At 34.6% G+C, this 12,833-nt stretch overlaps 1 protein-coding gene across 1 annotated transcript in view; it reads left to right on the top strand.

Annotated features, from left to right (window-relative positions):
• LOC145692194 (protein CASP-like) overlaps positions 1-12,535 on the top strand; it is a 666,401-nt gene extending 653,866 nt beyond the window's left edge. Inside the window, exon 4 of the mRNA XM_081767492.1 lies at positions 12,429-12,535. Within this exon, the coding sequence (XP_081623618.1) occupies positions 12,429-12,535 (107 nt within the window). The remainder of the gene's footprint in view (positions 1-12,428) is intronic.
• Positions 12,536-12,833: the final 298 nt, after the last annotated feature.

Genomic DNA, 12,833 nt, shown 5'->3' with positions numbered 1-12,833 from the left:
TGAAAAAAATCACATATCTGCATCTTCTGAAAAACCTCTTATTAAGTACCCGGGATGACTTAGAGTATTATTTTGAATGGACTGTTTAAATGTTGTAAAATGTTCTTAGAAAGCACAATATGTTAGCTCAAACATTCAGCTCACTTAATATTTTAAGTTAAGGAAGTTAGGAGTGAACAGTTGATTGTAGAATATTGAATAGACTAGAATGTAAATAATAATCTTTAAAATAACTTTTCAAAAGAGTGCGTGTGTAAAATGAACTAAAACGATGTATTATTAGTAGTAGTAATCCTATTATTGATAAAGTAAAAGGAAGAAATGATACAGACCAAAAGAGTATTAATGTTGCCCCGTGATAAGCACGTTGCATTAATCATGAGGCCTACTGCCTATAATGGATTAATAAAAACCACTTCCATAACATCATAAATACTTTAGTCCTAAACCTTAGGAATTATACCCTTTAGGCTAAAAGAGACGATGTTTAAGGGAAGTGAATGATGATGGAAGAATTGGTGGAATGAGAAAGTAAGAGGAAACGGGAGTACCCCAAGAAAGCTCGCGGACACGATGTTGTCCACCACAAACTTACTTGGCCGAAGATCGAACCAGGAACCTCGCCCACCAGAGGTAAGCGCTCTAGCACTGAGCCACCGTGCCCCACTTAAATTGAAACAATACAATATTTAAGTTGCAATTAAATCGTCACAATAGTGTTAAATCAGTAAATTGCCAACACGCTATCACCATCTATTAGCATTAGGCAAGTAGGCAGCACAGGTAGCGATATCCATTCACATGACTGCTTTCTATCAGGAATTAGCGTGACTCACAGACTGAGAAGTTTCCTTCTAATAATAATAATAATAATAATAATAATAATAATAATAATAATAATAATAATAATAATAATAATAATAATAATAATAATAATAATAGAAGACAAGAACATCTTTCCTAGAATAGAGACGAGATGAGACTTCTACAAAATTTACGACACGAAACAAGAAAACCATATTTCTCGTTTCGTGAACAAAACTACCTGCAAAGAATTAAATACAACAGAAATATAAACAAGTGGTCCAATTTGTACGTAATGGAGGAGTCAGAAACTGTCCCTTGCTTAAAATTTATGTAAATATCTTATGCAATATTTATTTTACGTATCAAATTTTCTTATCTGTGTAGTACTGGCTGCTTAAGAAAAGCTAATCTTATATCGATATGTTATCACATGTAGAGTGTGTTTTGAGTGTTTTTCTCGTTGAATATGCATTCAAATGTCCTTAATTTTATTTGCTAATTTCAAAGAGAGGGGCACGAGAGAGAGAGAGAGAGAGAGGGATTAGGGAGAAAAAGATTGATTTTGACTATCATTTTTCCTCTTTCTTTCTGTTTTTCATCTTCTCTTTCTTTGTATTTTGTGCCTTTACTTTTCTTGTACAACTTTTCTCCCATCTATTCAAAAATCCATTGTGTGCATATTGCACCCGCCACACCTGCGGACATATAATTGCAGGTAAATCATTCAACAAGGGTTAGGCGACAAGACAACCCTCTAGAACAAAGACTCATCTAAAAATGGAAAAACTTGTTTCGTGTGTTACGTCTGAACAGAGGGAAAGAGAGAAGGAGAGAGATTCTTTTCTTATATCTTCTTGTTCCATTGTTCTCCCCCTTCCTTCTATTTTTCATATAAAGTAAAGAATTATATCCTCCATAAATAAAAACAAATAGAACTTTAACAAGTATTAAAAAAAAAACGTAGCTTCCGAAAATTAAGCTTCTACCTTCCACACACATGTGGGGGATCTCTTTGTCTCGTTTTTTGTTTTTGCTTATCCAAAATTCTTATACAATGCTAACATTTCCATCCGATGCAAAAGGAGGTCCCTGAAAAGATAGATCTATGCTTCCAATAGTCGAACAGGGAGGAGCAAAAATTGACTTTTTCTTCTTCTTTTGTAATGGTGGCAGATAACAATTGAAAGTGATTAACTATCTGAGACAAGCGTCGTTGAAAAAGCATGTGGTGTCATTGTGTTTCCCACAAACTTCTCTCCCTCGTTTTTTGCTTCTTCTTTCGACCATAAATATTTCTCGTCTTGTGCTAACCCAAAGTTACTGTTATCCTCTATTTTGTTAGGAGAGTTTTCAAGCACATTTTCCCTTTATTTTGAGTTCGTTTTACAATATTCTTGATAAGTGGACCATTTTCATAAACACACACACACGCACAAACTGGTAAAGTATGTATATCTTCAATATGTGTGATAGAATGTAGAAAAAAAAACTAGTCACCGAAGTTTCTCGTTGATGCTCTAAATCAGTTTTTTGTTGTGTAACTGTCTTTATTGTGCCTAGAATATTGTGTATTGTAAATTTTATAAGCATTCAGAAAAGTTTATATATAAAACATTGAAAAATATAATATAAACTTTTTTTCAGTGTACAAGTGAAAGAAACGGTTAACAGCAAAATTTTACAATGTCTTTAACTAGGCTTTGAGAAATTTAAATTTATAGCTGTTTCGCGAAAAGAGATGTTATTGTGTATAAATTAAGGCTTTTAAGTCTGTTGTTGTAAAATACTAAGGTTAAGATGTGTCCTTTCGTCCCTTCACCTTGTTTTTTGTTCATTTCCTTTATCTTTTGTGTGAATCTTGTGTAGTCAAAAACGAAGAAACAATTATCCCCGCCTTCTGCAATGTATATCAATGCACCAATTCAATGGTACCATTTTTCATTCTTGTGCAATAGTTCAGAATTTGTCATGTTTTGTGTTCAGAGTTTGTCATGTTTTTTGTACAGAGTTATAACGTTTTCCTGAAACTGATTAGTCACTTTGTGAATACAATCTATCATGTTTTTTTTGTATTGAGTTATTGTGTTCTATATAAGAAAATCTATCATATTCTGAGTAATTAAATTATTAGTTTTTGTTCACGAAATTATTGAGTTTTGTATAAGAGATTGTGTTACGCTTTTGTGTGTGAAAAATAATCTATGATATTTTCTGAAATTGAGTTCATTTTCCTTTGTAAAATTATTATGATTTGCTTAAGAAAATTGTATAAATTACATGTTTTGTTAAGTTAAATCAATAATGTTTCGACTGAATGCTATCAATACCATTTAATGTGTTAGATTATATTCTAGAGACTAACTGAAACAGATGATTAACGAAAATGAATTATTATTTCTTTTTAAAAAAAATCTGAAATTGGAGAACCCCGAGAAAGAATGGCGTGTAATCGAATCAGAGATCCTTACAGACCAGATGTCATTAAGCCAATTGCTCTACTAATAATATCTTAAAAATTGAATTATTATGTTTGTGATAATATAATTGAATCAATAGTGCTTTGCAGATTTTTTTTTAATTTTGCATGTAGTATTATTACTATGTTTACGAAAAAATTTACATCTTGTGTGAAATTTTGTGTTTCATATAATTCAATCATACTTTATTAGACATTTTGCTAATATATATATATATATATATATATATATATATATATATATATATATAATTTTTATGTGTGATATTCATCATTTTTAACTAGTTGAATCTGTCAGATTATGTAATGAAATCCGTCATGTTTTCTATAAGAGAATTAGGGTATAACCAATAAGAAAATTTTTTTCCCGTTCCTGGGTATTAACAATTCACACCCTCTGCTTACATAACAGAAAGTGGACCAACTAATAATTGGAAGCAAACATTTCAGATGTCTTACACCGTCCTAACTGTAAAACACACTTAAAAATTAGGGGGAAAATTTTTCTCTCTTACCAGAAATTTATCTCGCAAAAGAGAAGGTATAACTGATTTAAATATGAAAAAATATTAAAAGCCATGAATTGCAAAGAAATTCATGTGCTGTGTTGAGTGGAATCAATATTAGGATAATTTTGTTGTTTTTAATTTTAATAGATCGTGGTAGTTCTCTGTTTGCTCTAATGTTAGATTGAAGTAGTTAAAATATGTGAAAATAACACTACGAAAATGCACTATTACAATGCTAAGTCACAAATATAGCAATATTTCCACAACACAAAAAGCAGGCGCATTCGTACGCCGTGATCAACCTTAAATACAAAATCAAACTGGGCCAGGAAGTAGTGCGACAAGCGGACTATTTAACACGGAGACAACCACTCCGTGAATATCTTCAGTCAGTTTTTAGTGGCAATGACGGTGAGTGTTCAACAACGTCTGATACATGAAATGTTACTCTATGAGCTTGAACTCGGCCATAACGCTGCGGAAACTCAAAACATTTGTCGTGGAAGAGGAAAAGTGCAATGAACTAAAGTACAGCATGGTGTTGATTCCAGACATTTCGTGCAAGTTGTAAAAATGTCGAAGATCAGTCAAGTCCGGCCGTTCAAAAGTAAATTGAGGAAAATCCATCTATCAGCACACGGTGATTTTGATACAAACTCGGCATGTCGTAGTCCACTGTAATGTGACTCCATGAACTCAGGAAACATCATCAGAAGCTGCCACATTATGCCACATGAGTTGGCCACGGCACAAATCCAGAGAAATGTGTACTTGTGCCGACAATTGCTGCAAAATCCACGTGATGTGATTTCCCTGAAACGCATTATCACATGCAACGAAAAGTTGGTGCTTTTCCTGAAATTTGAATGTGCAAAAACGGTGGTTGAGTAAGGTCTACTTTTCAGAGACGGTCGTCAAAGAGGGCTGTTTCGAGCAGAAAATCATGGTCTGTGTAGTGGAACTACGAGGATATAATTCACTTCAAGTTCATTCGTAATGATCATATCATTAATGCTGACCTCTATTGTGAGTAGTTACAGGGGATGTATGCTGCACTACACCAAAAATGTCCTGCATCATTAAACCAAAAGCGCACCCTACTACAACAGGAAACCGCAAAACCACACTCGACTTGAAAAATGCAACAAAAATTCAGGAACTTGGTGGCATCAAACGGATGCTACACCCGGTATGTAATCCTAACCTTGCCCTTAACCATTACCTGTTTTGATTCATGGCGCATTTCCTAAAATTACGATGCCTCACCAACCAGCAGGAAGTAGAAACAGCAGTGACCGACTTCCTTGGCTCTAAGGACAAGACACGTTATCGTCGAGGAACTGACAAGAAGGCGTCTGCAGACAATCTAAGGCGAAGGGCTATACCCTGCTTTGTTTGTACTGTAATAAATACAGGTATGTTGCGTACTAGAATATTGCAAGACTTATGATTTATCCTTGTAAATAGAATAAAGTATTTCTACAGCATCAAATAATAAGTTCCAAAAATGGAGCTAATTCCAGTTGGTAGTGTGATATGGTAGGATGACCAGTACATTAATATATTCATATAAAATAGTTTTGATGCATTTTTATTCGAGTTGTGCAAATGAACAAGCACGGTACGGTGGCTCAGTGGTATTACACTCACTAATAAGTTCGATGAGTCTCTGCATCGATCTGAGACAATCTAATTTTGTGTTGCACAACATCGTGTCCGCGGATCTTCTTGAGGTTCTCCTGTTTAGTCCCACATTCTCATTCTACCTCTTCTTTTATAACCTTTTAATTCCATTACTTATCCATCTCCTCGAACCTAAGGGAATAATCACGGGACGTTAAACTAAATATATTTTTAGATCGTTATTAAACCTTCAAATAGACAACGATAGAATGTCGAGAAAAGTTGCAAGGATAGGAGGAAAAATGATAATTCAAATCATAATGCTGTTGCTGTCAATTTAGCTAGAGATATAATAAATATTTTCAGTAAATGATTAATTATATTAATTGAAGGGAATAATAATTGGTGTGTTTAATCTAATCAATCGTCCGTGTCGTATAGGCTAATAACACAGTATTACGTTGTGACACTCAATAAATAAGAAACATTTTTCATCTTTCTGGAGTACCAAGTGATAATGTTTCACTTACACAGTGTCACGAAAGAAATACATTCTTAGACCCTAGCATTGATCTGATCTTGGAGCACAACGTTGTTTTATACACTGTATGGTTCTTAGGTCTTGTGCGTGTTACGTTCGTGACAGAAAAATGTCACGTAACTATTTGTCATTGACTAGTCAAGTCCACAACTCCTGTAATTTCAGAAAATGCTTTTCGTTTCCTTATCTTAAATGTGTAGTTTTACTGTAAATTTGCAGAGTAAAAACATATATCATGAGTTTCGTCGAATCCATTTGTTTATCATTATTCATTTTTGAAACCAAGTTTAAATAAATGGTTGGAGAAGTAATTTATATGGGAAATAATCACACCTTTTACACCAGATCTTTTTAAAAATTTAGAGTCAATTCATTTAGCGTTGCTCAAAACTTGTACGTCACTTGAATGGACAGTATTTTATGCACAGTTTGAAAACTTATGAGAAACTGTAGTGCCAAATTATTTTGTTAAGCTTAAGTTCTTCGTGTAAATTACATGTTAGAATGCTACAAAATTAATTCTGAATGTCCTATTGAAAAGTTCAAACGCCCGTAAGCAAACCGGATCAGCGAGGCTACTGAGTCATAATGTTATAGGCATCACTTTTACTCTTCTAATAGAAACAAACCCCGTATCCCCAAGCGTTACCGGACCAAATGTCATTTGGACGAGATGTGCTTTGAACTAAACATCCCTGGACGAAATGTTTCTTGGACCAGTTGTCTTTTGAACGAAATGTCCTTTGGACCAATTGTCTTTTGGACGAAATGTCATTTGGACCAATTGTCTTTTGGACGAATTGTCCTTTTGACCAATTATCTTTTGGACGAAATGTTCTTTGGACGAATTGTCCTTTCGACCAAATGTCCCTGGACCAAATGCGTTTGGACTAAGTGTCTCTGAACGAAATGTCCTTTGGACGAAATATCTTTGGACAAAACGACCCCCAACCATTTGTCGTGGGCTCAACTCTCTTTTAAGAAATGGGTAGTTTTGTTTTATTGTAAAGTGATAAATTAGGAAGGGGACAACGAATTAGATAAGTTTAGATAAAATTAGCAGTATGAGAGAAAATTGATGGAAAAGCTGTGCCTAACTAGTTTCTTTCCTCTTTTATAAATATTTCCAGTAATCTTTCACAACACTCCCTTCCTGCTAGTTTGCTTCTTCTTCAAGCCAATGTCACGAAAATAGTTTATTTTCACTGCTCTCACCTTATTTTTCCCTCTAAAAGATTTTGAGCTAAAATAAATAATATATCGTATTGTGAATCTGGTTGAAATTAAAGACAAAGAAAATAAATAAAAAAGACTCACAATTTCTATTTCAGATATTAATTTAGTATAAACCACTTAGCTCTCTAAGGATCCTTTAGATTTCTTTGAAGTTTCTTGCTTTTTTATCTCTCTTTTACACTTTTGTGATTCTCATTTCTTTCTTTCGCTCTTTTTCTCATTTTTTTTTAAAAAGACTAAAACAAAGAAAGGACAAGAAATTTTGAAAACTGTCTCCTCACTTAAAACCAAAGCAATGTATACCCTTTCATTGCCCAAGGGATGACAATACACGCAAGAAGAAAAAAATCGGAAAGTGGGGAGGGTATATCTGTCTTATTTTTGCAACAAATCTTCTCTTTTTCAATTTCAGGAGAAGAAATTGGCGTGTGACCAAAGCATTTCTTTCTTTTAGTTCGGTTGCTAAAAGATAGAAGGAAAAAAATATTCTGAAGGCTTTAGAATGGCCAACGGGTGAATAAGCAGGGCCTTACCAAACGAAGATAGGTAATGAAGAAGAAGAAAAAAGAAAGAAAGAAAGGAAAAGAATCTTCTTGTGTCCCCTCTGTTACTCAAAAAAAATAGAAAATGAATAAATTAAAAAGGGTTGTTAAAGAAGTAAAATCTAAAATTTGCTAAAGGGTGAAAATGGCGAATATAAAAGAAAACTGATGATTCTGTGGATTAATGGAAAAAATTGAGTGCTGGTTTCTCTTGAACCTATTCTACTTATCGACAGAAATTCGTTCGTTTTCATTTAACTACCACTCAATTTCAGAGAAACAGAAAAATATTAAAGGCTAATATTGAGCCAATACTTTTCCTGTTAGTTTTTCGCAGTTAAATCTGTCAGTGAAAATTTATAGAATAGAATTTTGAGCTTACTCTTCAACAGTAAGGGGGAGGGGAATCTTGCACTGTTTGAGTAAATGAAATTTAATGCCAGATATTAGATTTTCACAGAAATCCTGTCATATAAATGTTCATCTTTACTAATAGTGTTATCTTTGGAATCCTTTGAGCTTTTTACATTTTTTTTTTCAGTTACAGAGTATTTCTTTCAACAAAGAGTGCAAGTTAGATTGCCTCCGCGAGAAGGCTAGACAGAATTTTTGTGATAAGATACAAAACGACAAGAGCTCTTCCAACAGAAGTTGGATTGCCTCCGCGAGGAGGATAGACAGAATTTTTGTGATAAGATACAAAACAAGACAGAATTCTTCCAACAGAAACAGTTTCGGAACGAGACATCAGTTTTATCATAGACTGACTTTCTGAAACGAAACAGTCTAAACTTTTGTCTTATAAGCAACACTAAACACAAAAACAACAACACTAAAGAGAAACTTTTTCTGTTTTTGCAATAAGTGCTCAAAGTGACTAGTGTTGTGTGCCTCACATATGTGAATGTGACAGATAGTGTTCTTGAATACTTTGGAGTGTCTTAAATGAGATTGCATTGACACAATTCCAAATGTGTCCAAATGAAATGGAAAGTAATTTTTTAGTTTAACCTTCCAGGGCTATATTCTTTAGGCAAGATATAAAATAATGTGGAATTCGAATATGAGAAGACATGAAAGAACTGCAAGAAAACTTATTCACACTATGTTGTCCACCATAAATTCTTGTAGTCTTTGGTTGATTCAGAGACCTTTTGACATGACATGGTATGACATGAGACTGCTATCACTGAGTTATCATGATCCAGTTGTGAAATGTTTACTTACAATTTTGGATTACAGCACTTACGTATCTATCGAGATGAAACTACGCATTTTCACATCAGTACCAACTATACAGTTTCTCGCTGTTGTGGGCTTATAGTGCATCCTTGTGCTCAGGAAGAAGTTGATTCAACTTATTTACTTACCATCTACCAAAATGTCATTTGGCCATTTATACCAGGCATAGAGTTACATACCGCTGTATTGCTAGATGAGGCAATTGGTATGACATTAATTTTATAGGGGTGTATTTTTAAGGACTTTTAAGACTTTTCCACATAGTCTTTCGGAGATTTATAACAGATCCAGCTCATACATTACTAACCTCTCCTCTGTCAGCACCTATGGTATGCGCTGTTAGGTTAAACTTCTCACATAGACTTTTAACACTTTTCTATACTTATCTGTAAAAGTTTTCTGAGTGCGGACAAAACTGGTGAAGTGGTTAAACTGCACTCTAGTGCAACGTGTACCCCATATACCCTAGTGCAACGTATACACCATGATTCTGTTCCGGTTTTCAATGTCCTTCATCATCCGAAGAAAAGAAAATAATAAATCACTATTGTATACGTTTCTCTATAAGTTTTGTTACTTTACAAACACCCACATAATGGGTAAAAATAATCAAGAACTCTTATGTGTACAAGGATGTTCGTAAATTCAGTTTAAATTTCAATTGTTGATAACGTATGAAGGAATCTACTTCCCTCTAATTCGAGAAACTAAAAGAATTATCTCTGGTGTGAGTGAAAGTCGTAAGTTCGATCCAAAACAATATTGCATATTGATTTCCTTGGAATTCTACTGTTTCTCCCACTCTTTTCTAGATGTGTGTGACATTTAGGTATATCGGTATATGAAATGCCGCATTCACAAATCTCCCTGTTGATTTCTGTCTTATCCAACTGGCCCAGTTTCTAATAGGCATTCCTATTTCTGCGATACCTTCCTTAATATTGTTCTCCCATGTGCACCTAGATCTTCCTAATGGTCTTTTTCAAGTTGTGTTTGCGCTTATGTTTTGAAAGAGCTTCCATTCTGTCTGCATGACCTGCTTATCTGAGCCTCTTAGACCTAATTACCCTAACAGTCTTAGGTAAGCGGTATAAATTATGCGGTTCCTTGTTATGAAGTTTTCGTTTACATTACTGCCCCTTTTGGATCCGTATATTCGCCTAAGGATTTTGTTTTCATATACTTTCAGCCTGCATTCTTCCCTCAAATTAAGTGACCCTTTTTCACAACTATTCAGCACAACACGCATAATTATTATTTTATGTATTTTAAACGTCAAGCTCTTTGACAGAATTCGCGAAGACAAGGGTTTGGACTGAATGATAACACGCATTTCGTGCTTTCAGTCAACATTTAATTTCTTCATGGACATAGTTTTGATCTCTTTGTCGAAAGTAGCACTTGATATTCATAGTTTGCCGTACTATGGTCACGGCGAATTTCTATATACTTAGATTTCCCCGCATCTATTTTGAAACACATGTCCCTGCAGACTTTTAATAAAATCTCTGCATTTCTTTCTATTGTCTTTATATCACCTTTTATTAGAGTGAGATCATCAGCATAAATTATTATCTGATGAGTGTTATTCAGCTCTAAGCCCTGGTCGCTCTGTTTTATTTTCCTTATAGTGTATTACAGAATAAAATTGAATAATAATAGTGATAACACATTTCCTTCTCTCAGACCACTATCGAAAGCTAGTAGACAGGTATTTCCCTACTCGAACTTTACTTCGGATTTCATTTAAACATATTTTAATTAGTTCGCTTGGTGTATCAAATTCAGTAATAATGTTGTACAATGTTTCTCTCCTAACAGAGTCGTAGGCTTTTCTGAAATCAACAAATCAGAAATCTCATTATTTAACGCTATTACGATATTTCGATAACCAATATTTCAATATTTTTGAGTTTTCAGCATTTTTCGATATTTCGAAAATTTTCAACACTGCATCAACAAAATGAGATACTCGGGTAATCATACATTGCCAACAAGTCATATAAATAATGCAGCAATTGGAATGTATGCATGAAAAATCGAAAACCCGTGGAGCTAATTATGTTTGTGAATTATGAATTTATTCTGCATCAGGGCGACATGAAGCTTTGTGTTACTAAGGTCACCCGTGGCACCATTATCCAACTTGGTTACGAAGTACTAATACATCACAGATATTCCCGGACATTGCACCGTCGGATTGCCATTTCTTCCATTTCATTTTTATTAAATAATCACCAACCATCATTAATGTTCCTAACCATCGGTCAGACGACTCTCGCAATTTGTGTCAAGTTACTCTTGGAGAGTACTGGCCACGAGATGAAAATTTCCTCACGTTACTCTTGGAGAGTACTCGCCACGAGATGAAACTTTCCTCACGTTACTCTTGGAGAGTACTCGCCATGAGGTAAAGATTTCCTCACGTTACTCTTGGAGAGTACTGGCCATGAGATGAAAATTTCCTCACGTTACTCTTGGAGAGTACTCGCCACGAGATGAAAATTTCCTCACGTTACTCTTGGAGAGTACTGGCCATGAGATAAAAATTTCCTCACGTTACTCTTGGAGAGTACTGGCCACGAGATTAAAATTTCCTTACGTTAGTCTTGGAGAGTACTCGCCACGAGACGAAAATTTCTTCATCTCGTTTCGACTGTCGTTTTGAAAATTATACAGGAAGTATCTTTTTTTAAATTCGAGACGAGACGTCTAGTAAGAAACACTATTTCACCCAAATGTTATATCTTAAACAGTGTTTTAATTTTACATGATTCGCATTATAAAATATGTAAATTGATAAAACAATTGTACGAAAATAATGAAGAACATTTATCAACTTTAAAGATGCGCAAGTCAATACAGAGCAAACTCTCCAATAATAAATATAGTGTGAGTTTTGTTACATCAGATCCTTCGTGACGCGGAAGGATTCCGATTTCTAGGAGAAATTTAAGAAGAAAAATTAGGGAATAAATTTTGTAGCTAAATGAATTTACAGAACGAGACGAGAAAATGTTTTTCAAGATTCGAGACAAGAAATCGGCAAAACTACTCTTTGAGTTCTATCACTGTGGGAACTATAGTCTGGCCATGCGCTGGATACAGGATTTCTGCTAGTTGGGGACTATTTGTAATTTTCCAGATACACCTTCACGTTATCACTTATCTCTTTGTAGGTTTAAAATTCGACGTATTTTTTAGGGTACATATTTTAACAGTTACGGTTAGCTTCCAGTGTTGTTTGTTAAGTTTAGTGTTTCTTCTAAGTGCTGAGGCTGTATGTGACGTGGTCCCACATTTTATTGTAAATCCGAACCGTTGTAATGGATTAAAATTTCAATGCTCTGACATCGTGAATCGAACCCGGGACCCTGTATATTAAAGGCGCGCGAGCCACAAGACCAGCGGGAAGATCGTGATTGCCTTTGGCTTTATTATTCCTTTTTCAGCACCGAGGCTAATAGACACTTCTAAAAACAGAGGTGATCTTTATGCAGACTCATCCGTGGATGTGTTTACAAAACTAGAGCCTGTAAAACTAAAGTATCTGAACTAGTTTCAATCGTTTTCATGTCATAAAATTATTTAAAAAGGAAAAAAAGAAGAAAAAGAGGAGGAGAGAAGGAGAGAATCACTCTTAATATCTTCACACTTCACTTGCGTAATATACATAGATATTATATGTCTCCATTTCTGCCTGAATTAGTTTCACGACTCGACAATAGATGGCATAGGGCATGGCTCATGCTTTTCCTCAGCTTTGTTGTCAGGAAGATTCAACACGATCCTTTTAACTGCCCCGATAGAGAGAGAAGGAGGGAAGAATATGAATGGATATGTTATGTCATTGCATG

This window comes from Thermobia domestica, chromosome 8, assembly GCF_964235325.1.
Source record: "Thermobia domestica chromosome 8, izTheDome1.hap1.1, whole genome shotgun sequence".
NCBI classification, from domain to species: domain Eukaryota; kingdom Metazoa; phylum Arthropoda; class Insecta; order Zygentoma; family Lepismatidae; genus Thermobia; species Thermobia domestica.
This window is presented reverse-complemented; position numbering and strand designations above follow the sequence as displayed.